This window comes from Stegostoma tigrinum, chromosome 12 (assembly GCF_030684315.1).
Source record: "Stegostoma tigrinum isolate sSteTig4 chromosome 12, sSteTig4.hap1, whole genome shotgun sequence".
Lineage (NCBI taxonomy): Eukaryota > Metazoa > Chordata > Chondrichthyes > Orectolobiformes > Stegostomatidae > Stegostoma > Stegostoma tigrinum.
This window is the reverse complement of record NC_081365.1, coordinates 5,091,281-5,117,240: the sequence shown is the minus strand read 5'-3', so window position 1 is coordinate 5,117,240 and position 25,960 is coordinate 5,091,281. Positions and strand designations below refer to the sequence as shown.

General features: G+C 46.7%; 1 protein-coding gene across 8 annotated transcripts in view; it reads right to left on the bottom strand.

Annotated features, from left to right (window-relative positions):
* Nucleotides 1-25,960, bottom strand: part of robo1 (roundabout, axon guidance receptor, homolog 1 (Drosophila)) — a 687,941-nt gene that overhangs the window by 453,799 nt on the left and 208,182 nt on the right. The window contains exon 1 of one of the 8 annotated variants that reach the window (XM_059650091.1): nucleotides 8,041-8,982. The exons of the other annotated variants lie outside the window; for them this stretch is intronic. Coding sequence (XP_059506074.1) covers nucleotides 8,041-8,149 — 109 coding nt within the window. The 5' untranslated portion in view covers nucleotides 8,150-8,982. Of the gene's footprint in view, nucleotides 1-8,040; nucleotides 8,983-25,960 lie in introns of those variants that run through there. 8 annotated transcript variants of the gene reach the window in all.

Here is a 25,960-nt window from a genome sequence, read left to right as displayed (position 1 = left end):
TTTTCTTTTGTTCCTCCCCAGGATGGATGTCTCTCTCACCCTCCCTATCTCCCTGTGGCAGGTTCCAACAAGCAGAAATAGCCAGCCCATGAACTAGAGATAGCAAGGTCAATGAGAGTGTTACTCATTATGTAGCTCTGTTATAACCTTCATGCATCCTCACGTTCCTGACAATCACAAACCCTGAGAAATGCTACAAACCCTTGACAATCGTGGAGCTGGGGTGCAGGTGGCAGGGGGTGGGGAGACGGAGAGTTCCAGACAAAGACATCCTTCTTTCATTTGCAGGATAAAGGCATTGCTGGCCAGGCAGGATTTATTGCCCATCCCTAATTGCCCAGAGGGCAATTGCGAGTTAACCACATTGCTGTGGGTCTGGAATCACATGTAGGCCAGACCAGGTATGGATGGCAGTTTCCTCCCCTAAAGGACATGAGTGAACCAAGTGGGTTTTTCCAACAATTGACAATGAATTCAGGGTCTTCATTAGGTTCTTAATTCAGATATTTATTGAATTCAGATTCCACCATCTGCCATGGCAGGATTCGAACCCGGGTCCCCAGAACATTATCTGGGTCGCTGGCTTGATAGTCCAGCAAAAATACCACTAGGCCACCGCCACCCCTCAGATATGCACCATGTCCATCATTGAGGAGACATCATTGAGACAGAGAGAGAGAGACAGATAGCAAGGAACAGAGAGAGAGAGATACAGTGATACAGTGTGGCAGAGAAGAGGCAGAGAGAGATAGGAACAGAAAGAAAGAGAGGGGCAGTAAGAGGGAGATAGAGAGAGACGGCGAGAGAGAGAGACAGTGACAGAGTCAGAAGGACACAGGCAGAGACAGACACACAGAGAGGCAGACAGAGAGACATACAGGATCAGTGATTAGAGAATGAGGAAGAGATACACACAGAATGAGAGAGCGAGAGAGAGAGAGGAGAGAGAGAGAGAGAGAGAGAGAGACAGACAGACAGTGGGAGATAGAGATTGAGAGTGAAAACAAAGTAAGAGTTAGAAAGGGAGATAAAACAGTGTGGAGCTGGAGGAAATCTGAATTTCTGACCAGCTCCACACTGTGTTATCTCTGACTCCAGCATCGGCAGTTCTTACTATCTCTGAGTTAGAAAGGGAGCCTGTTTTTACTCTGTCTGGATGATGGGCTACGCATGAGTTAAAGTCTCACCAATGAGTAAGGCAGACAGAAAATGAAAAAGGAATGAGAGATAGTCTGAAAGAATGTGAGAAAAATAGAGAGGAACAAAATGAGCTCATAAGGTGAGGGGCATAACTCGACGTCGAGAGAGGGATGGAAATGAGTGAATCAATATATGCATGTCCTTCTTGATGAAGCATGAATGCCAGTGAGATTGTACTCATTACCTAAACACTAAACCTTCAACATTATAGAACTGTGAAATATCACTGAGAGATATAGAAAACTATGTGTGTTGTATAGTTAAGTTCATAAACAGCAATCCCTGAGCTGCCCCAAGATGTAGGTTGTCCTGGGACATTTCTACAGCTACTCACTAAAACAACAGATAGTCACACCTCACTGGAATCCAGGAACAAATAGCCAGTGAGTGTGAATTGTCATTGCAACTCGAATAGGGGACAAGGACATACTATCCATCTGGAACTATTCCACAATCTCCGAGATTTGAAGCTCCAACATTGTTAAAGTGACTAAAACATGACTTTATTAAAAAATATCTCCTTGAAGACTTTGGTTTGTTCGATATATTAAAGTCAGGGAAGGAACATTCATAATTTAGGATCAGGAGTTGGCCATTCAGCCTCCCAAGCCTGCTCTGCGATTTAAGCAGCTTAGTAACCAGTTATTTTGTTGTACAGACATGGAGTGTCGCTGAAGAATACACACCTTTTGTCAAATTGTTTCGTCTTTCACTGATCAGAACAATTCACAAGCAGCACCGAACAAACGGGAAAAAGACCTTAATACTTTCTTTGAGACAAGAGGACGAGCGGATCATCTCAAAAAGCATACCATTTCAGCCGTGTGCATCAAACAAGGTACTGAATATAGTCAACGAGCGACACTTGTAAAACTCACAACACAGTGCTCAGTATTTGGCAAACAATCACAAGTATTTGAAGAATTGCACTGTCAACCAGTGCGCGATTGCCAGTCAGGCTCACAGTGTAGCACACTTGCATATACTGGAAAGAACAGACATTAATACAAATGTTCACTGAAAGAACATGCACACACACTGCACCAGTTCCAACTCAACAAAACATCCATTTACTAGTTAATTTCTCAGAGCAATGCTAGACTAACCAGACTCAACATGTCAAGTTTAAAACTAAAACAAAGCGCAGTGGTTAAGTATCAGTCTTTACTTACGCTCCACGGCAACTCCTCTACCAATCACAGTACTCTTGTCAAACAATTAGCTTTCAAGTCATGATTTCCCCTTACTTTTGTGTTTCTTGCTAGTTGTCCTAATGAGTTCATGGTGAAAATTTTTGGCAAAAATGTAACTGTTTTCAGTAAACTCCAAAGTGAGAATTGACAGTCGAGAGTCCTCCAATAAGGTAATGAGCGACCTGTTCACTTTTTGATTGGATATGGGATCGCCTTGATGACGGACAAGTCAGGTGACCAATGATGGAAGAGTGGGAGGTCATGTGATGAAACCTCCAGGAACATCCAAAAAGAGTTGGTGGCCTAAATGGTTAGGCCAGAAGGCCGTAAGAAATGAAAACAGGAAGAGGCTGTAAGGCCCCTGGAGCCTACACTGTCATTCAGTATGGATCACGGCTGATCTGACGTTCCTCACATACACCTTCCTGCTCTTTCCCCGTAACCCTTGATTCCCTGGCTGATCAAGAATCAATTTCAGCCCTAATAAACACAAGGTTTTTGTGATAAGGAATACCAAACATCCACAATCCTCTGAGAGAAGAAATTCCTTCTCATCTCAGTCTTAGATTGGTGTTCCTTTATTCTGAGACTGTGTCCCCGGTCCTAGACTGTCCCATGAGGGGAACCATCCTCTCAACATTTACCCTGTCAAACCCCTTAAGAATTTGACGTGTTCAATGAGATTTTTCAGTAAGTCAAGACCCAACCTATTTAACCTTTGCTCACAAGACAGTTCCTGCATACCAAGCATCATCCTAATGAATCTTCTCTGAACTGCCTCCAATGAAACAATGTATTTCCCTAAATAAGGAGTTCCAAACTGCTCACAGTATTCCAGATGTGGTCTCACCAACAGCTTGTAGAGTTCTTTCTTGACTATTGTACCAAATCCCCTAAAGGTTTGGGACACCCCTATTCCATCCCATCCCCGTAACTGTACAGAGGCTGTCTCAGTGTTTGTCCAAGAGGAGAGAGAGTGTACAACTTCACAATGGCTTTGGTTCTATCAGCTGCTGCAAAGTAAACTCCAGCAAGTCAAGGGATTGAAAATTATGCTGAGGTCAGTAAGTACATCATTAATTCAAATGTGAAAGATGCAGTTTTGAGAACCAAAGGGATCAACAGGAACATTAACTATTAAAGAACATTTAAGCTGTTTTATAAGAACCTCTTTCTACATCTGACTGATGAAAGCAGTGAATACCCGAGAGCTTCTGGGCACTCACTTCCCTCTAGCTCTCCATGACATTTGGCATTGTACCAGCTGAGGTGCCAGCTTGGGGAAGATTGAAGTGGGAAAGCGCTGATATGAGCAGGCTAATAATCCTGAGACCCACCCTCATGCTTGGCGGGACATGGGTTTAAATTCCACCCCCTACAGTGGCTGGTTGAATTTAAGTTCAATTAATATAATTGGGGATTGAGGGTGATTCTCATGTTTGTGGTTAATATCGCTATCATTAATTGCTGTAAAATGTTCAGTAATATCCTTCCTTGAAGTAAATCTACCATCTTTACCTGGTCTGGCCTACATGTGACTCCAGGCCTGTTGTGATGTAGTTGACTATTAGCTGGTCCAGCAATGCACTCAGCTCATGGACAAGTAGAGAGATACAGAATAAATGGGTCTTGCCCGTGATGCCCCCATCCCATGAAAGAATCAGTTCAACAAAGAGAGACTAATATAAGCCTGAATACCTGGAGGATCTCATCTTCTCTTCCTTGGGCAGTGGTTGTGTGATGCGGTCTCAATTTACCCTCTTACACCGAGAAAATATTCTGGAGTTTGAGTCCTTCACTCCATGAGTGGGTCCACCCTTTGACTGACAGCGACCCACTGACCAGAGCTGACAGCTTTGTTGATCTTGTCAGTTCTTGACTAAGACACCTCATGTCCCTAAACTCAACTTACCAAAGATCCTGCCACACTCTCTGTGTGTATATCAGCCCAGCTCCTTCCTCACTCTCTGTGTGTATATCAGCCCAGCTCCTTCCTCACTCTGTGTATATCAGCCCAGCTCCTGCCTCACTCTCTGTGTGTATATCAGCCCAGCTCCTTCCTCACTCTCTGTGTGTATATCAGCCCAGCTCCTGCCTCACTCTCTGTGTGTATATCAGCCCAGCTCCTTCCTCACTCTCTGTGTGTATATCAGCCCAGCTCCTTCCTCACTCTCTGTGTGTATATCAGCCCACATCCTGCCTCACTCCGCGTGTGTATATCAGCCCAGCTCCTTCCTCACTCTCTGTGTGTATATCAGCCCAGCTCCTTGCTCACTCTCTGTGTGTATATCAGCCCAGCTCCTGCCTCACTCTCTGTGTGTATATATCAGCCCAGCTCCTGCCTCACTCTCTGTGTGTATATATCAGCCCAGCTCCTTCCTCACTCTGCACATGTATATCAGCCCAGCTCCTTCCTCACTCTGTGTGTATATCAGCCCAGCTCCTGCCTCACTCTCTGTGTGTATATCAGCCCAGCTCCTTCCTCACTCTGTGTATATCAGCCCAGCTCCTTCCTCACTCTCTGTGTGTATATCAGCCCAGTTCCTGCCCCTCTCTGTGGGAATTATTAGCCCAGTTCCTGCCCCTCTCTGTGGGAATTATTAGCCCAGTTCCTGCCCCTCTCTGTGGGAATTATTGGCCCAGTTCCTGACCCTCTCTGTGGGAATTATTAGCCCAGTTCCTGCCCCTCTCTGTGGGAATTATTAGCCCAGTTCCTGCCCCTCTCTGTGGGAATTATTAGCCCAGTTCCTGCCCCTCTCTGTGGGAATTATTAGCCCAGTTCCTGCCCCTCTCTGTGGGAATTATTAGCCTCGTTACTGCTTTCTGGTCTCACCGTGAAATAGCAGCATCTGTCATTGTGCAGTTGCTGTGATATATCTGATGACACTTCCTTCCAAGCTCATGTTCCTGCTAAAACTGCGTTTTGGGAATTACTGCCCGACCCTAGGTGTGCCTATGACGGCACTGTTTTTAGCTAATTTAGGTAGTAAACAACATTCACAGAATATACATGTCTATTTGACTAACAACCATCTCACCCACCATTGTCCAGTACCATGAGAATAAAGCAGCCACAAAGATCAAAACCATTCATGTACTCTCCATTTCATCTTCCCATTCGGCAACTGCAGAAGACCACAATTTGTGGTCATGTGACCAACAATGGCCTCATCTCTCACTTACTCCTGAACAATTAACAATGTGATTAATCACATTTGGATTCCCAAGCAGCTATTGGCAAATGTATTGGCCAGGGTTGGTCATACAACGATGGTGATGGTGTGTTATAGATCACTCATAGAATCAGCATTGCTATGGCCACATTCACACTGTAATCCAAACCTATGGACACTGATGGTAGAAGCCACATTTCTGACCACCACATGACTGACCAGTAATCTACAGCCCTTCTCATTGACCTAGATTGACAGGATTGGCTCAGACTCCTCAGCTATATATGAACACACTTCCCATGAAGGTCAAGTCTTAAGGTAGGATTTGAACCTGCAGCTTTCTGCCCTTGAAACAGAGTCTCTCCACCCACTGCACCATAAGATCACTCCACACTAATGTCGACTATTTATGCACACGCAATTCCATTGGGTTGATTCCTGGCACTGATTCCCATTGACTCTGTGCATTGCCAACATTCATCCCTCATCCACATCATTAAAACAGATTGTGTTGTGAAGAAGAGTCGCTGGACTCAAAATGTTAACTCTGTCTTCTCTCCACTGATGCTGCCAGGCCTGCTGAATTTCTACAGCAATTCTGCTTTTGTGTATTTCAGATCTCCAGCATCTGCAGTTCTTGGTTCTATATTCTTAAAGCAGATTGTCTAGTCATGGATCATACTGGGTTACTGGGATCTTGCTGTGCTCAAATGGGCTGCCACATTTCACAGTAATACTGCAGTGACTACTGCTGAAAAAATATTTCGTTGGTTATAAAACTTGTACCGAAGCAGATATATTTGTACACTTTATATATATGTATTTGCCTCTTGTTACAATATTAATTCAATTCAAGATCATGGATAGAATGAATACAGGACATTTTAACAATTTTGGTCAATGATCCTGAAGATCAGAGAATATTTACACTTTCAAACCTTCATTCAGCTATTTTCCTCACAGATACAAGGTAATCATGCAAACCTAGTTGGTGTGTTTTTGTAAAACTTAGTGACAAGCACAATCAATTCACACAGCTGTATGCTTTCAGGCATGAAGATTGCAAGTCAGGTGCAAATTCAGATTACCATTGAGCGAGAATGATGGCTTGGTGCAAGTAATGTATGTCAGTTCAAATCCCACCCACACCACTTTTGTGAATTTGTTTAAAAATGATGTTGAGATAAAAATCTGACTTTGGCAGAAGTGGCCACGTAGCTAATAAAGTATGCAAAAAATGAACAGCTACTATTCTTATAAGGTAAGAAGCTTGCTATCTGAAATGGCTGAAGTCACTGGATACTGCAAAGGCTATGGGCCCTGATGCCATTCTGGCAATGGCACTGAAGACTTGTGCTCCAGAACTTCCCCACCCCCATCCCCCTAATCAAGCTATTCCGGTACAGTTCCAACACTGGTTTCTACCTAACAAGGTGGAAAATTACCCAGGTATGTCCTGTACACAAAAAGCTGGACAAATCCAACCCGGCCAATTACCACTCCATCAATCTCCTGACGATCATCGGTAAAGTGATGGAAAGTGTCAGTAACAGCACTATCAAGCAGCACCTGCTCAGCAATAACCTGCTCAGTGATGCCCAGTTTGGGTTCCGCCAGGGCCACTCAGCTCCTGACCTCATTACAGCCTTGGCTCAAACATGGACAAAAGAGCTGAATTCCAGAGGTGAGGTGAGAGTGACAGCCCTTGACATCAAGGCTACATTCGACTGAGTGTGGCATCTAGGAACCCTGGCAAAACTATCCAACCAACTCTCCTTGATTTTAAATGGCATTACCTTTGCTGAATTACCAAAAAACCTTTCACGGGGCCTGTATGTTGCATTGCATCAGCATTTATTGCCCTTCCCATTACCCTGGATATAGTGCTGCTGAGCTGCCTTCCCAATGAATTTGGAGCATAGCAAGCCCTGCAGAGCCATTGACGAGGGAGTTCTAGGATTTTGACCCAGTGACGGTGAAGGAACAGCAATTCCCAACTCAGCATGGTACGTACCTTGGAGGGGAACATGAAGGGTGGTGTTCCCATGTATCTACGATCAATGTTTGCAATCTCTTGGCTGAGAACTAACAGCAGCAGGGCCCAAAACTCTGCTCAAAACCAGTGCTTTCAATGACTAATGCAGCAGCAGGCATTTATTGGTAAGAGACCTATTTGGGTGGGAAATAGTTAATATGCCAAGGATGGTGCACAAGTTACAGGATCAGCAGCTTGTGCATTACTGCTGTCATGAGGATTATAAAAGCTTTCTCTTTCTCAATTCAACACCTGGTGCCAAACAAAAATCATCCAGCCACTACCTTCTGTGGAAATCCATAACATAGTGCTCACATTATCATCCCTGTAAGCAGGACACCAGCAATCAGCAAATACGTGATTTAAACAGCTTTAGAGGGAGAGGGAGGGAGGCGAAGGGCAAGAGGATGAGAGAGACAGCGGTCACAGCTTTACTCACGGCTCTTCAACCGTGGCCCAGCCCTGGATCTTCCTGAGATGCCCACACTCGCGGTCAGCCGAGGTGCCCAAAGCAGCAGAGGTTGTAGTAACAAGATCCAAAGTACCATGCTCACTCCAGCTCCCAGAAAGGAAGGAGGTGGTGGGCAAAAATATATATCCCAGGGCTATCCACGGCAAGAATTCCTCCTCAGGAGCACTTATTGGATGTTGGTGACCAGCATCAGTGACAGTGAGGGGACAGACAGCCAGGTCTCAGTCAGTGACACAGTATGAGAGAAATCACACGCCCAGTAAGATCACTTCACATCTTACACTGAGGAGCTCCGTAGACAGACTTACAGCTTCATTTCTGTCCCGTGCATGTGTGTCTGTAAGTGTGTCTCTGTGATTATGAATCCATGTGTATGGCTGTATGTGTATCTGTCTATCTGTTTAGTTTTGTGTGTACCTTTGTGTGTGCGTGTCAGATACCTATTTGAGTGTACGTGCATCATTGCATTTGTCAATGTGTGTGTCTATCTGTATTTATATATACATTCCTTTGTGCATATCTATGTGTGTGTCTGTATGTGTGTGTGTCTGTACGTGTGTGTGTCTGTACGTGTGTGTCTGTACGTATGTGTGTCTGTATGTGTTTGTGTGTGTCCGTGTCTCTGTGTGCAGCTTTGGTAATTAGAGCACTGAAATGTAGACTCCATCCGGTCAGATGGATTAATTGGTTGATTTCATCCTTTTCCCGTCTTGCAGTCTGTGAGTTGAAATCTTTGGTTCCTGGAGTATATTGCAGTTGCCTGTATCCCTTCCTCCGTCAATCTGTTTTGCGTTGTCCTTTTGCACCACTTCAGCAAAATATTTTTCACTCAAGAATGATGCAGGGGCTCACAGTGGAATGATTTAGCATTTCGTAACAGTCTCACTCTCTATGTATATTTAATCTCTAGCCCTGCGCATTGCCATGTGCTGGGAGAATTGGCAAACTGCATGGACTCTGACTGTCTCTCTCTCTTTCTTACTCAGTGGCATTTCATAACAGATGGGATGGAGTAAGGATTGAAGCATGTGTCCTGCTACTCTGCATTTCATTTTCATATTACCTGGTGTGCATTTTGCACTGAAAGTCGAGCCTACAGGAAACCCTAGATGCCATGCTGAGCAACAAAGGCAGTTAGAGTCACATGTTTCATCTCCCTCTTCTGCCACATTTCTCCTGTTTGGATTTTAAAATAGAGACATATGGGCAGGCACTTTCGTGAATGGTTTTTAAGAACTAGGTCAGATAGTTCTTCCACAAATGTGGCTTAATCCAGTTTGTTCAAAGACTGGGTCCCCTGGAACACCAATGGAAAATTGTTTATATTGTGCTGGTTTATAACAGATGGGATAAACATTGAAGGTCATTTGCCTGCTTTTCCTTCTGGATTATAAAAGTTTCATCTCATCTTAAAAAGAGAGTGAGTGATTGAAAGATTTTTGGCGAGTTTAGAGGCGACCTGTCTAGGGTCAGGAGTAAATCTCACTCCCAGAAACGAGTGTAGACAGTTTAGGGAAAGTGTTCATACTCTAGTGTAGGCAGAGTTTGCGAAACTTCTAAACCAGGAGTGTTTGTCTAGAAATCCGTAGATTATTGGAAGCTATAAACAGCTAGCCCTCAGTTTAGTAAGTATTCATGGAAGCAGTGTCACAGATAATGGAGAGAAACAGCATGAGACTTTGTTTTGCTGTGTGTTTTAAGACTGTTCAAACTGTGTTCCATATTTAGATACACTGGTTCATTTATCTCTGTTTTCTCTTTTGTGTGATATACTGCTGTTTTGTGGTTAAAGAAAATAAACAGCCTCACATGACCTTGTTTCTACGAATGACCAGTGCTCGAACTAAATGGAAAGGAAAAACATGTTTCACTATGGGATCAGATTTGTCCAATAGGCATGGGAAATCTATCTCCTTTGGTTGCTATGTTTGTGTACAAGCATGTAAGTTCATGGTTACACAACACATACCCCGTATAACTGTATACAAATATATGCCTAAATACATTTGCCCCCAAATCACTGATGCACCTGCTAGTGACAGTGGTCTTTCCTCATCTCTCTATTGAATCTATTATGTAACATGAAGCCTCTCTTTTCTGAAGCTTCGAGGCCAGTGAGGGATATTTCATCCAAAGTTCTTCCCGTTTTTATATTTCATCACACCCCTGACCTGTACCTTAAAGCTAATAGGCAATGGGGAGGCAGGGAGTGAGACACACACCACAGAACTCCGAACCTCTGGGCGACTCTTGTGTCCAATGTACCTATTTGGCTGGTCCAGTTCAGTTCAGGTTCTGGTCAATGGAAACCATGGGAATACTGATGGAAATGGTGGGCTTGTCACCAGGATTTTTTGGGAGCTTCCAGTTTGCTTTCAAGATCTTGCTAACTTCCTGATTGGGGCTATAACTAACCCTAATTTACTATATAGAGAGTAAGTGTCTTTATCGAGACTACTGGGTCTGTATCACTTCTGGAACTGGTTTTCATTGCTTTAAGTGTTTGAGGAGGAATTCCCGACCCCTACTGACCCAGAGTGCTCTTTCTGTCCTTGGTCTCTCTCCCGAGATGATCTAGATGGTCGAAGTTGTGGATGTGAGAGGGAGGGATGTGAAGTGTTCCTTCACAATTCTGCGAATATCGGGTTCTAAGGAATGGTCACCGGACCTGAAACGTTAACTCTGATTTCCCTCCGTGGATGTTGTAGATCTGCTGAGCTTTTCGAGCAACTTCTGTCAGGTTGTGTGTGGGGCAGGCTTGCCTAGGAAACTTTCCTACCGGTTCCTTTTGCAGACTGACATCTCAGCTCCATCAAACTGTTTATTCGATATATTAGACAGGGAGCTGGGCATAGTCCTTATGGCTAAAGGGATCAAGGGGAATCAGGAGAAAGCGGCATTGGGATACTGAAATTGCACAATCAGCCGTGATCTCCTGAATGGTTGTGCAGGCTCAAAGGGCCGAATGGTCTATTCCTGCGCATACTTTCTATGTTCCTATTTTCAAATTGCATTTTTGCACAGGAAACAACAAAACTTAAAATAAAACTGCAGGAAATTCTGAGCTGCCACTAAATCAATCCAACACCTGCCAACAAGCCTTCCCTCTCTCCATTCACCCATTCTGCTTCCAAAGAATTACCCAAGCTCATCGAAAGGACTTGCATTGACATAGCACTTTTCGCAGCATCGCCCAAAGCACTTCACAGCTGGTGAACTACTTTGCAAAGTGTAGTCATTGCTGTAATATTGAGGAAGCGATGGCAAATTTGAGCGCAGCAAGATCACACGGTTAGTAATAAAAAAACTAGATTCAAGTGCACTGCAGAAATTCTCCAAGGCACCATAGACAGCATCTTCCAAGTTCACGACCACTTCTATCTGGAAGGATGAGGGCAGTAGATACATGGGAACACACCCCCTGCAAGATCCCCTCCAAGCCTCTCACCATCCTGACTTAGAAATATATCACTGCATCTTCATTGTTGCTGGATCAAAATCTTGGAATTCCTGAAATCCTGGCATGATGGGAGGACCCACAGCAGACGGACTGCAGTGGTTCAAGAAGACAGCTCACCACCACCTTTACAAGGGCAACTAGGGACAGGCAATAAATGCTGATCCAACCAGCAATGCCCATGCCCTCTGAGTGAATAAATAACTATCTGCTTTTGATGATGCTGATTGAGGGATCAACATTGGCTGCAGGACAGAGACTTCTTCCCAGGATGGAAATGACTATTACGAGGGGGCATAATTGTAAGGTGATTGGAGGAAGGTATGGGGGAGATGTTAGAGGTGGGCTCTTCACACAGAGAGTAGAAAGTGTGCGGAATGTGCTGCCTGCAGTGGTAGTGGGGTCAGATACATTAGGGACATTTAAGCGGCTCATGGATAGGCGCCTGGAGGATAGTAAAATGTAGGGTGTGCAGGGTAGATTGATCCTAGTAGGATAATAGGTCGGTACAACATTGTGGGCCGAAAGGCCTGTACTGTGCTGTACTGTTCTATGTTCTGTATTAATGGGAAGAACTTTTTGAGTTATTCCAAATAACAGAAATGGACCTCAAACTAAAATGACCTCCAACTAACTAAGCAACAGCCTAACTTCTCATGAGGCTCTCACCTCTGCCCTGCCAAACTGGACACTATTGGGGTCCAGAAAACAGTCATTCTAATTTCAAGGACATGCTTCATGTGTGTGGCAAAGCTGCTTTGTTTCATTCTTGTTTGTTACAGCTGGATATAAGGGAGGTGTTGGTGGTCTCATGGTAGTATTGCTGAGGTAATAAGCTGAGGTTACGCACTGAGGGTTGTGCTATCACATCCCACCACAATATACATTCATAAGATATTTATTTAAACAAAGAGCCTGGAATTGAAAAGCACATTTTAGTGATGGCAACTGTAAAATTCTCATTAATTGTCTCACAAGTACAACTGGCTCACTAATGCCCTTTGGGGAAGGAAATTTGCTGTCTTTATCCAAGGTAGAGTTTTTTGTTGGCAAGAATCAACAGGGATTGGTGATAGGTTCCCAACAATTTGTAATTTATATCAAAGATTCATTTAAAAACACAATGTATGGTGGTGACATTTGCAAAGAGAGTAAGTTGTGAAGAAGCAATAAAGAGAGATTACGGAGGGACATTTGAGACAAACATGGAGAATGCTGGATAAACTCAGTAGGGTTTGAAGTTTGGAGAGAGAAACAGAGTGAACATTTCGAGTCTGCTCCTTCAGAACAAGAGGATAAAGGTTACTTCAGTGTGTGAACAGAAGGATGACAGGTGGAGTGAACTAGGGGAAAATATAAAGTTGCTCACTTTGGCAAAACAGCAGCAGATAATTGAAATGGAGAGAAATTGCAGAGGTCTGAGATCCTGAGAGATCTGGAAATCCCCAATGCAAGAATGACTAAGGCTAGTCTGCAAGTGATCGGGAAGGTAATCGAATGTTGTCGTTCATTGCAAGGGCAGTGGGATATAAAAGGAGGAATGTTTTGCTATAGTTGTACTAGGCTTTGGTGAGGTTCTGTCTCAAGTACTGCGTGTGAGACCGTAAGGTATAGGAGCAGAATTAGACCATTCTGCCCATTGAGTCTGCTCCAGCTTTTGATTATTGCTCCTGTGTTCCTCAAGGTCTGAGTCTCCTTACTTAAGAAAGGATAATGGATTGAAAACAGTTCAAAAAAGATTGACTTGACTGATTCCTGGGATGACAGTGAGATATGATGATAAAGACTGAGCAGCCCTGACATATACCAGTTGAAGTGTAGGAGAACAAGAGGCTCTCTGATCATAACATACAAGATCCTGAAGGGATATGGCAGGTGGATACTCCTGGGTTGTCTCCCCATCATGGAACAGACAGGAATACAATTTAAAAATAATGGGGATAGTATTTAAGATGGAGATAAGGATATTTTTTATTCCGTCAAAAGATTATGGACCTGCGGAATTCATTTTCCCAGAATATTGATATGGTGAGTAGTTTTAGGGCAGAGGTGGTCCAATAAGGGTTATTGGGGGATAGGGAACACTAGGGTTAAGACCACTATGATCAATGCAAGAACAGATTTGAGGGACTGAATGGCCACGCTTATATTTATGAGTGATTCCAGATTTACAATGATTGCGCTGCCCTCTCAATTGGTGCAGCAAGCCACTCAGTTGTATCAAACTGTTACAGAATATGTACTACATTGGCTCAAGGAGGCAGTTCACCAACACCTTGCCAAGGGTAGTTAGGGATGGATGATAAACGCTGGCCCAGACAGTGACACCATATTCCATGGAAGAGTGAATAACAACGGAGCCAGTGTTAAGGTGATCAGTCCCTCTGTTCCTCTCCATGTTTTCGACAGAGCTTCTGGCTTTTTTTCTCAGTGCAATCCTGCAGCTCCAATTGCAGGCTGTGATTCATTATCGCCCAAAGAGCTGTGCTGCTAAAATAGGGTGTAAATTGCTGATTCCAGAAAGTTCTCCATTTTGGGACTCAAATTCGCGGTGATGCACCAGGCTGTCAGTCAAAACTGGGCTTATGTCACATGCTTTATTCCTCACACCTGTCTGTCATTTCCGTTCTCTGATACAGATGTGAAGTGAGAGGAAAAGTTTGAAATCAGGAGTTTGTAAGCCATTTCCAATTCACAGATACAGCCAGAAAACAGAGAGGCCTTACAGCTAATCTTGTTTCATCCATTTAGAAAGCAGCTGGTGTAGAAATAACTTGTCCTTTTTTGTTATTTCCTTGTCCTTGTGATCTCACAAAAACAGAACTTCACAATATATTCGAAGGACAGGTGACAATTTTTAAGTGTAGACTTTGTTATCATGTGGAGTAATACAATAGCCAATTAGATCAGCCTAAGTTCTCACTGACCCTCCGACAGTGCGGCACTCTCTCAGTACTGACCATCTGACAGTGTGGCACTCCCTCAGTACTGACCGTCCGACAGTGTGGCACTCCCTCAGTACTGACCCTCTGACAGTGCGGCACTCCCTCAGTACTGACCCTCTGACAGTGCGGCACTCCCTCAGCACTGACCCTCTGACAGTGCAGAACTCCCTCAGCACTGACCCTCTGACAGTGCAGCACTCCCTCAGCACTGACCCTCTGACAGTGCAGCACTCCCTCAGCACTGACCCTCTGACAGTGCGGCACTCCCTCAGCACTGATCCTCTGACAGTGCGGCACTCCCTCAGCACTGACCCTCTGACAGTGCAACACTCCGTCTGTACTGACCCTCTGACAGTGCGGCACTCCGTCTGTACTGACCCTCTGACAGTGCGGCACTGCCTCAGTACTGACCCTCTGACAGTGCGGCACTCCCTCAGTACTGACCCTCTGACAGTGCGGCACTCCCTCAGCACTGACCCTCTGACAGTGCAGAACTCCCTCAGCACTGACCCTCTGACAGTGCAGAACACCCTCAGCACTGACCCTCTGACAGTGCAGAACTCCCTCAGCACTGACCCTCTGACAGTGCAACACTCCGTCTGTACTGACCCTCTGACCGTGTGGCACTCCCTCAGCACTGATCCTCTGACAGTGCGGCACTCCCTCAGCACTGATCCTCTGACAGTGCGGCACTCCCTCAGCACTGACCCTCTGACAGTGCAGAACTCCCTCAGCACTGATCCTCTGACAGTCCGGCACTCCCTCAGCACTGACCCTCTGACAGTGCGGCACTCCCTCAGTACTGACCCTCTGACAGTGCAACACTCCGTCTGTACTGACCCTCTGACAGTGCGGCACTCCGTCTGTACTGACCCTCTGACAGTGCGGCACTGCCTCAGTACTGACCCTCTGACAGTGCGGCACTCCCTCAGTACTGACCCTCTGACAGTGCGGCACTCCCTCAGCACTGACCCTCTGACAGTGCAGAACTCCCTCAGGACTGGCCATCTGACAGTGCAGAACTCCCTCAGCACTGACCCTCTGACAATGCGGCACTCCCTCAGGACTGGCCACCTGACAGTGCAGAACTCCCTCAGCACTGACCCTCTGACAAGGCAACACTCCGTCTGTACTGACCCTCTGACAGTGCGGCACTCTGTCTGTACTGACCCTCTGACAGTGCGGCACTGCCTCAGTACTGACCCTCTGACAGTGCGGCACTCCCTCAGCACTGACCCTCTGACAGTGCGGCACTCCCTCAGCACTGACCCTCTGACAATGCGGCTCTCCCTCAGCACTGACCCTCTGACAGTGCGGCACTCCCTCAGGACTGACCCTCTGACAGTGCGGCACTCCCTCAGTACTGACCCTCTGACAGTGCGGCACTCCCTCAGTACTGACCCTCTGACAGTGTTGCACTCCCTCAGTACTGACCCTCTGACAGTGCGGCGCTCCCTCAGTACTGACCCTCCGACAGTGCAGCACTCCCTCAGTACTGACCCTCTGACAGTGCGGCACTCCCTCAGTACTGACCCTCTGACAGTGCGGCACTCCCTCTGTACTGACCCTCTGACAGTGCGGCACTCCCTCTGTACTGACCCTCTGACAGTGCGGCACTCCCTCAGTACTGACCCTCTGACAGTGCGGCACTCCCTCAGTACTGACCCTCCGACAGTGCAGCACTCCCTCAGTACTGACCCTCTGACAGTGCGGCGTTCCCTCAGCACTGACCCTCTGACAGTGCGGCACTCCCTCAGTACTGACCCTCTGACAGTGCGGCACTCCCTCAGCACTGACCCTCTGACAGTGCGGCACTCCCTCAGCACTGACCCTCTGACAGTGCGGTACTCCCTCAGTACTGACCCTCTGACAGTGCGGCACTCCCTCAGCACTGACCGTATGACAGTGCGGCACTTCCTCAGTACTGACCCTCTGACAGTGCGGCACACCCTCAGTACTGACCCTCTGACAGTGCGGCACTCCCTCAGCACTGACCCTCTGACAGTGCGGCACTCCCTCAGCACTGACCCTCTGACAGTGCAGAACTCCCTCAGCACTGACCCTCTGACAGTGCGGCACTCCCTCAGTACTGACCCTCTGACAGTGCGGCACTCCCTCAGCACTGACCCTCTGACAGTGCGGCACTCCCTCAGCACTGACCCTCTGACAGTGCGGCACTCCCTCAGCACTGACCCTCTGACAGTGCAACACTCCGTCTGTACTGACCCTCTGACAGTGCGGCACTCCGTCTGTACTGACCCTCTGACAGTGCGGCACTCCCTCAGCACTGACCCCCTGACAGTGCAACACTCCGTCTGTACTGACCCTCTGACAGTGCGGCACTCCGTCTGTACTGACCCTCTGACAGTGCGGCACACCCTCAGTACTGACGCCCTGACAGTGCGGCACTCCCTCAGCACTGACCCTCTGACAGTGCGGCACTCCCTCAGCACTGACCCTCTGACAGTGCGGCACTCCCTCAGTACTGACCCTCCAACAGTGCAGAACTCCCTCAGCACTGACCCTCTGACAATGCGGCACTCCCTCAGCACTGACCCTCTGACAGTGCGGCTCTCCCTCAGTACTGACCCTCCGACAGTGCAGAACTCCCTCAGCACTGACCCTCTGACAGTGCGGCACTCCCTCAGTACTGACCCTCCGACAGTGCAGAACTCCCTCAGCACTGACCCTCTGACAGTGCGGCACTCCCTCAGTACTGACCCTCTGACAGTGCAACACTCCGTCTGTACTGACCCTCCGACAGTGCGGCACTCCCTCAGCACTGATCCTCTGACAGTGCAGCACTCCCTCAGCACTGACCCTCTGACAGTGCGGCACTCCCTCAGTACTGACCCTCTGACAGTGCGGCACTCCCTCAGCACTGACCCTCTGACAGTGCGGCACTCCCTCAGCACTGACCCTCTGACAGTGCAACACTCCGTCTGTACTGACCCTCTGACAGTGCGGCGCTCCCTCAGTACTGACCCTCTGACAGTGCGGCACTCCCTCAGCACTGACCCTCTGACAGTGCGGCACTCCCTCAGTACTGACCCTCTGACAGTGCGGCACTCCCTCTGTACTGACCCTCTGACAGTGCGGCACTCCCTCAGCACTGACCCTCTGACAGTGCGGTGCTCCCTCAGCACTGACCCTCTGACAGTGCGGCACTCCCTCAGTACTGACCCTCTGACAGTGCGGCACTCCCTCAGCACTGACCCTCTGACAGTGCGGCACTCCCTCAGCACTGACCCTCTGACAGTGCAACACTCCGTCTGTACTGACCCTCTGACAGTGCGGCGCTCCCTCAGTACTGACCCTCTGACAATGCGGCACTCCCTCAGTACTGACCCTCTGACAGTGCGGCACTCCCTCAGCACTGACCCTCTGACAGTGCAACACTCCGTCTGTACTGACCCTCTGACAGTGCAGCACTCCCTCAGTACTGACCCTCTGACAATGCGGCACTCCCTCAGTACTGACCCTCTGACAATGCGGCACTCCCTCTGTACTGACCCTCTGACAGTGCGGCGCTCCCTCAGTACTGACCCTCTGACAATGCGGCACTCCCTCAGTACTTACCCTCTGACACTGCGGCACTCCCTCAGTACTGACCCTCTGACAATGTGGCACTCCCTCTGTACTGACCCTCTGACAATGTGGCACTCCCTCAGTACTGACCCTCTGACACTCCCTCTGTACTGACCCTCTGACAATGTGGCACTCCCTCACCACTGACCCTCTGACAATGTGGCACTCCCTCTGTATACCAATCTGGCCATCAGTCTTGATTTTTGGCTTTTACAGGGAGCCAAATGCTCTCCTGAATATTTTGTTTTGGGTGGAATTTTCCCACCATTTGAGTTCACTTGCTGTGACTCTTACTGTGTGATCATTTAATTTGTTGTTCACTCATTAGCTGATCTCTGGTCAATCACGTATCCACTCATCAGTTATATTTCCCCACTCTCTTCCTCCTCGTCAGTTACCCATTTGTAATGGAACACCAAACTGCTCAGCACAGTCTATCTGCTGCCCTTCCCTTTCTAGATGGAAGTGGTCGTGGGTTTGGAAGGTGCTGCCTGAGGATCTTTGGTGAATTTCTGTAGTGCATCTTGTAGATAGTACACACTGCTGCTACTGAGTATCGGTGATGGAGGGAGTGGATGCTTGTGGATGTGGTACCAATCGAGCGGCTGCTTTGTCCTAGATGATGTCAAGCTTCTTGAGTGTTGTTGGGGCTGTACCCATCCAGGCAAGTGGGGAGTATTCCATCACACTCCTGATTTGTGCCTTGTTGATGATGGACAGGCTTTGGGGAGTCAGGACGTGAACTAATCGGCACAGTATTCCCAGCTTTTGGCCTGCCCTTGTAGCCACTGTGTTTATGTGGTGAGCCCAGTTGAGTTTCTGGTCAATAATAACCCCCAAGATATCGATAGCGGGAGATTCAGACCCTTCTTCAGCTTAGCCCCGAAACGTCTGTTCTCCTGCTTCTCTGATGCTGCTTGGCCTGCTGTGTTCATCCGGCTCTACACCTCAGATTATCTCAGATTCTCCAACATCTGCAGTTCCTACTATCTCTAGGACCAGAGAGCGCTGTCTCAGAATAAAGGTGATGGTCATTGCCTGACATGAATGTGATTTGCCACTTGTCAGCCCAAACCTGGAAAAGGTCCATATCTTGTTGCATTTGAACACAGACTGCTTCGGAGTCTGAGGAGCTGTAAATGGTGGTGAACATTGTGCAATCATCGGCAAACATTCTGACTTTATGATGGAGGGAAAGTCATTGATAGATGGTTGGGCCTAGGACACTACCCTGAGGAACTCCTGCAGAAAAGTCCTGGAGCTGAGATGATTGAACCTCCCACAACCATGACCATCTTCTTATGTGTCAAGTATGACTCCAACCACCGGAGAGTTTGCCCCCTGGTACCTACTAATTCCAGTTCTGCTCGGAATCCTTGATGTCACGCTTGGTTAAATGCAGCCTTCACATCAAGAGCTGTCACTCTCACCTCATCTCTGGAATTCAGCTCTTTTGTCCATGTCTGAGCCAAGGCTGTAATGAGGTCAGGAGCTGAGTGGCCCTGGCGGAACCCAGACTGGGCGTCACTGCCTATTATTGGTGTAAGTTGGATGGTTTTTGATACTCCACTTATTTGGCCATATTGAGAATACACAGTTCCTTGGCTCGTTGCCACTATACCCTCACAGCATCGTGGGTCAACCCACAGAATGTGGACTACAGCGGCTCAAGAACACAGCTTACCATCACCTTCTCAAGGGGCAACGGGAAATAAATGATGGCCCAGTCAGTCACAGCAGAGAATAGATCACAAAATTGTTACAATGCAGAAGGAGGATATTTGACTCAGCACGCCTGCAAACTTTTTCTACCCAAACAATCATCCAACACTGCTCCTGAACCTACTAAATGAATCAAAGTAACATGGGTAGATCGTTCTGAGAGAAGAGATATTTGAAATGATCAGCATTTCTACATCATTTAAATGCAGTTCCTATCCCACACAGATCAATATTAGAATATGTAAAAGACTCTCCTTTGAACATCCTATTTACAATCAGACTGACAGTTGGAATAGTTTGATCATGAATATTGACCTAAGGTCAGGCAGGAAGAATGCAACTGGCGGTGGGGAGAGGAGGGCAAGGCATTGGGGGTTGGTCGCAGCTGCGGGGGCGGGATGGTAGTCAGGGGAGGCGGTAGTGTGACTGCTGGATTGCTGTGGTGTCTGTTCAGGTTGAGGGACGAGGGAAGTTAAGGCAGCTCACACATTGATTTTAATTTCAATTACTTTGCTGTTAATTGAATCCACACAAAAACAATCCTCATCAGCCACAGATAACTCTCTGCTGCTAAAAGTGTTAATCCTTGGATTGAATATCGACCAGCGCAAAATTCCAACTCTTGCCCCCTCCTTATGTCAATTTAATTTTGGAGCATCATCTGTTGGCCTCAAGGTAAATGTTTTACACAACGGGATTCCTGTACCCTGCACCAGGCTGCAGTAATACTAGCTCAAGGCTGAAAAGCAGAAAGGAACACAAGCTCCTCTCTCTCATCACCCATCACATACTGTCACTGAGCAGAAGGTGGCTATTTGGCCCATCATGTCTACACCAGCTCTTCAAAGATACATCATCACCTCGTACCAATCTCCTGCTTTCACCCCATAAGCCTACAGACCATTTCTATCCAAATAACCATCCAATGTCCCTCTTGAATGCTTCAATTGAACCTGCATCCACCATATTTCGTAGGAACATGGAAACAGCAGTAGGCCATTCAACCTTTCAAACCTGTTCTGTCATTCAGTCAGATTGTGGCCCATCTGTCGCCTAATTCAATTGGACTTTGGCCAATTTCCCTTATAACCTTCACTTAAAAATCTATCTGTCTCAGATTTGAAAGTAACAACTGATCCAGTATCTGTCCTTTGTGTGTAGAAGTGCTTCCTAGCATTTCTCGAGCATGGTCTAGCACAAATTCTCAGGCTATATGCCCCAGAGCTCTAGAATCCCCAACCAGTGGAAATAGTTTATCCTTGAAAATATTTCCATGTAGAACGTTCCATACTCTAACTACTTGTTCGTAGGACAGGCATTTCACGCACCACACTTTAAATCTATGCCCTCTCATTCTCTCGGGTTCCGAAGATGTCATTCCAGATTGGAAAAATTAACTTGACTTCTCTCTCGACAGATACTGCCAGCCTGCTGAGTTCACCCACAGGCTTTGTGTTTGTTGCCCTCTCCATCTTGTTCCTTTTATGTGCAGGAACAGCTTCTGCCAAATCTACTCTCTCAAGACTGTGCATCACTTTAAAACCTTGATCAACTCACCTCTCAACCTTCTTCACTGCAGTTGGAGAGGAGAGCAGGGTATCTTCTCTAACATTTACCATACCCTGCAGACTTTAATGGCCCAGCCCATGCAATCCCACGCTCTCCCTCATTCCCCACACCCTCTAATAGAACCATAGAAATGATCCAGCACAGAAGGGGGTCATTTGGCCCATCTTGTCTGTGCTGACCCAAAGACATTGAGGTGCCTTTTCAAATCCAAACTTTCTGCACATGGCCCATAGCCCTGCAGCTTACAGCACTTACGGTGCAGATCCAGGCACTGTTTAAAAAAAAAGTTTAGGGTCTCTCCCTTCACCACCAACTCAGGCAGCACATTCCTGTGTGAAAAAACATTTCCTCACATCCTCTCTAATCCTTCTGCCATTTCGCTTGAATTGACGACCCCTGGTTTACGAACTCTCTGCCAATGAGAACATATTCCTCCTATCTACTCTATCACTACCCCTCACAGTTTTGTATCCCTCAATCATGTCACCCCTTAGCCTTCCCTGTTCTAAGGAAAAGAACCCCAGCCTCTCTAATCTCTCCCTGCAGCTAGAATTCTCCAGCTCTAGCACCATTCTAGTGAATCTGCTCTGCACCCTCTCCAGAGTAATTACATCCTTCTTATAATGTGGTGACTGGCCTCACCAGTGTCTTGTACAGTTTATCATAATATCCCTACTGCTGTACTCTATACCTCTGCCAGTGAAGGAGAGCAGTCTGTATGCCTTCCTTACAACCTTAGCTACCTGTACTTTTAGGGACCTGTGCACCTCACTTCATCTCCCCCAACTCCCCAACCTCAGTATATTCCCGTTTATTGTATATTCCCCTTTACCGTTTAACCTCCCTAAATGCATTACCTCACATTTACCAGAGTTAAACTCCATCTTCAACTTTCCTGCCCAGTCCATCAACCCATCTGTATCATTTTAGAGCTTACAGCTGTCCTCTAGGCTACTATTGCGTGGCCAATTTTTGTGCCATCTGCAAATTTCTCAATTGTGTTCCCTGCATTTAAGTCTAAATGGTTCATGTATGAAACAAACAGGCAGGGAGTCCCAATACCAAGCCCTGGGAGACATCATGTGAAACAGCTTTCCATTTGTAAGGGCAGCCATCGACCATTACCCTTTGTTTCTTGTTACGAAGCCAACTTTGGATCCAATTTGACACATTACCCTGGATCCCATGGGCTTTTAATTTTTTGAAAACCTGCCCTGTGAGATCTTGCCAAATGCCTTACTAAACTCCACATAGACAATATCCACTGCATTACCCTCACTGATCCTCCTTGTCACTCCCTCAAAGAATTCAATCAAATTTGTAAGGCATGACCTTTCCGGAACAAAGCTAGACTGGCTACATCTGATTGGTCTATGCCTTTCTATGTGACAGCTGCTGCAATCTCCCAGGATTGATTGTAACAATTTGCCCACCACTGAAGTAAGACTAACAAGCCAATAATTGTGTGACATTTCATTTGCACCTTTTTTAAACATCTGAACCGCATTTACACTCGACCAGTCCTCAGGCACCTCACCTTGATCTAGTGAAGACCCTTCAACATCCTGGGGATCAATCCATCTGGCCCTGGTTGTTTATCCACTTTCAAGAATTTCAACACCTCTACACTTCCTCTCTCGGTATGATTAATTTGTCCAATATTTCACACTCCTCATCTTTGATTATTATTTCCACACCATTCCTTTCTTTTGTGAATATGGAGACAAAAAAAACATTTAAAATTCTCCCCATATCCGCTGAATCTTCACAAAAGTTCCCTTCTTCATCTCTGATAGATCCCGCTTTTCCCATAACCATCCTTTTGTACTTTATGTATTGCTGAAACGTCTTTTGGTTTGCCTCGATCTTGCTTATTAATATTTTTTCATGCCCACTCTTTGATTTCCATGTTTCTTTTTTAACCTGACCCTTATACTTTCCATACTCTTCCAGGCTATCTGCAGAGTTGGGTGTTTTTGTGACTATCTTAAGCTTTCTTTTTCTGTTTAATCTTCTCTTGTAATTTTCTAGACAGCCATGGGGGTCTAGGTTTGGCTGAACCTTTCTTATTTTTGGAGGGGACATGTCTGTTTTGCCATAAGGAGCTCACTTTTAGTGCCTCCCACTGGTTTACCACTGATTTATCCTTTAACAATCCTGTTCAGTTCACCTCAGCCAAATCATTTCTCAGCTTTGTAAGATTTCTCTTTAACACCTTTCCTCCCGATTTCTCTCTGTACTTTTCTGTAATCTAACTAAATCTAACTGAATTGTGATCACTATTCCTGATATGGTCGCCCACTGTCACTTCATCCATCTTCTCCATAGCACCAAAACAGATCCTTCAGCCCAACTTGTCCATGCTGAACAGATATCCTAAACTGATCTAGTCCCATTTGCCAGCATTTGGCCCCTATCCCTCTAGACCCTTCCTATTCATGTCCCCATCCAGATGCCTTTTAAATGTTGTAATTGTGCCAGCTTCCACCACTTCCTCTGGCAGCTCATTCCATACACGCACCACCCTCTGCGTGAAATAAGTTGCACCTCAGGTTCCTTTTATATCTTTCCCCTCTCACCTTAAACCTATGCCCCTCTAGTTTTGGACTCCCCTACCCTGGGGAAAAGACCTTGTCTATTTACCATAAATAGACCCTCAAGATTTTATAATCCTCTCAAGATCACCCCTCACCCTTGAATGCTCCAGGGAAAATAGCCCCAGGCTGTTCAGCCTCTCCCTATAGCTCAAACCCTCCAACCCTGGCAACTTCCTTATAAATCTTTTCTGAACCTTTTCAAGTTTCACAACATCCTTCCTATAGCAGCGAGACTAGAATTGTACACAGTATTCCAAAAGTGACCTAATCAGTGTCCTGTACAACTGCAGCAAGACCTCCCAACTTCTAGATTCAATGCACTGACCAATAAAGGAAAGCAGACCAAACACTTTCTTCTCTAGCCTATCTACCTGTGACTCCACCTTCATTGCTCAAAACTAAATTCAGAATTGTATTGCCTCTTGTTGGGCTGGTCATGTATTGATTTAAAAAATTTTCTTGGACATACCTTTCACCCTCTATGCCCCTTACATTGTTTATAACCAACTGCTCTTGGGATAGCTAAGGTCTCCTGTTATTATAGCACGCTTATTCCTAAGGCAGCATAATGTCTACATGTGTGTTCTTCTCTCTCCCTCTCATTATTTAGGGATCTGTAATGTACTCTTGGTAGTGTGACTGCCCCTTTCTTCTTCCTGAACTCAACCCATAAGGCCTCATTTCTAAGCGTGCTTCACAACTGTAATTGATACTGCAACCTCCCCTCCATTTTTTTGTCACCCACTTCATCCTGCCTGGAAGTTCTGTACCCAGGGATATTGAGCTGCCAATTTTGCGTCTCCCTTAACCAAGCTTCTGTTACAGCAGTAACATGGTGCTGCCATGAGTCTATCTGCGGTTAGTCAATCTGCCTGGTTTGTAAATACTTCATGTATTGGAGTATAAACAGCTCAATCCTATCCATTCAGAGATAATGGGAACTGCAGATGCTGGAGAATCAAAGATAATAAAGTGTGAAGCTGGATGAACACAGCAGGCCAAGCAGCATCTCAGGAACACAAAAGCTGACGTTTCAGGCCTAGACCCTTCATCAGAGAGGGGGGTGGGGTGAGGGTTCTGGAATAAATAGGGAGAGAGGGGGAGGCGGACCGAAGATGGAAAGAAAAGGAGATAGGTGGAGAGGAGAGTATAAGTGGGAAGGTGGGGAGGGGATAGGTCAGTCCAGGGAAGACAGACAGGTCAAGGAGGTGGGATAAGGTTAGTAGATAGGAGATGGAGGTGCGGCTTGGGGTGGGAGGAAGGGATGGGTGAGAGGAAGAACAGGTTAGGGAGGCAGAGACAGGCTGGACTGTGGGAGTCGGTGGGCTTGAAATGGACATCATTTACGAGCTGGTTGCCTGAGATGGAGACTGAGAGGTCCAGGAAGGTGAGGTCCTACAGCTACCTAGAATACACCTCCTCCCACCCACCATCCTGCAAAAATTCCATCCCCTATTCCCAATTCCATCGCCTCTGCCGCATCTGCTCCCACGATGAGGCATTCCACTCCCGCACATCCCAGATGTCCAAGTTCTTCAAGGACCGCAACTTTCCACCCACAGTGGTCGAGAATGCCCTTGACCGCGTCTCCCGCATTTCCCGCAACACATCCCTCACACCCCACCCCCGCCACAACCGCCCAAAGAGGATCCTCCTCGTTCTCACACACCACCCCACCAACCTCTGGATACAACGCATCATCCTCCGACACTTCTGCCATCTACAATCCGACCCCACCACCCAAGACATTTTTCCATCCCCACCCTTGTCTGCTTTCCGGAGAGACCACTCTCTCCGTGACTCCCTTGTTCGCTCCACACTGCCCTCCAACCCCACCACACCCAGCACCTCCCCCGCAACCGCAGGAAATGCTACACTTGTCCCCACACCTCCTCCCTCACCCCTATCCCAGGCCCCAAGATGACTTTCCATATTAAGCAGAGGTTCACCTGCACATCTGCCAATGTGGTATACTGCATCCATTGTACCCGGTGTGGCTTCCTCTACAT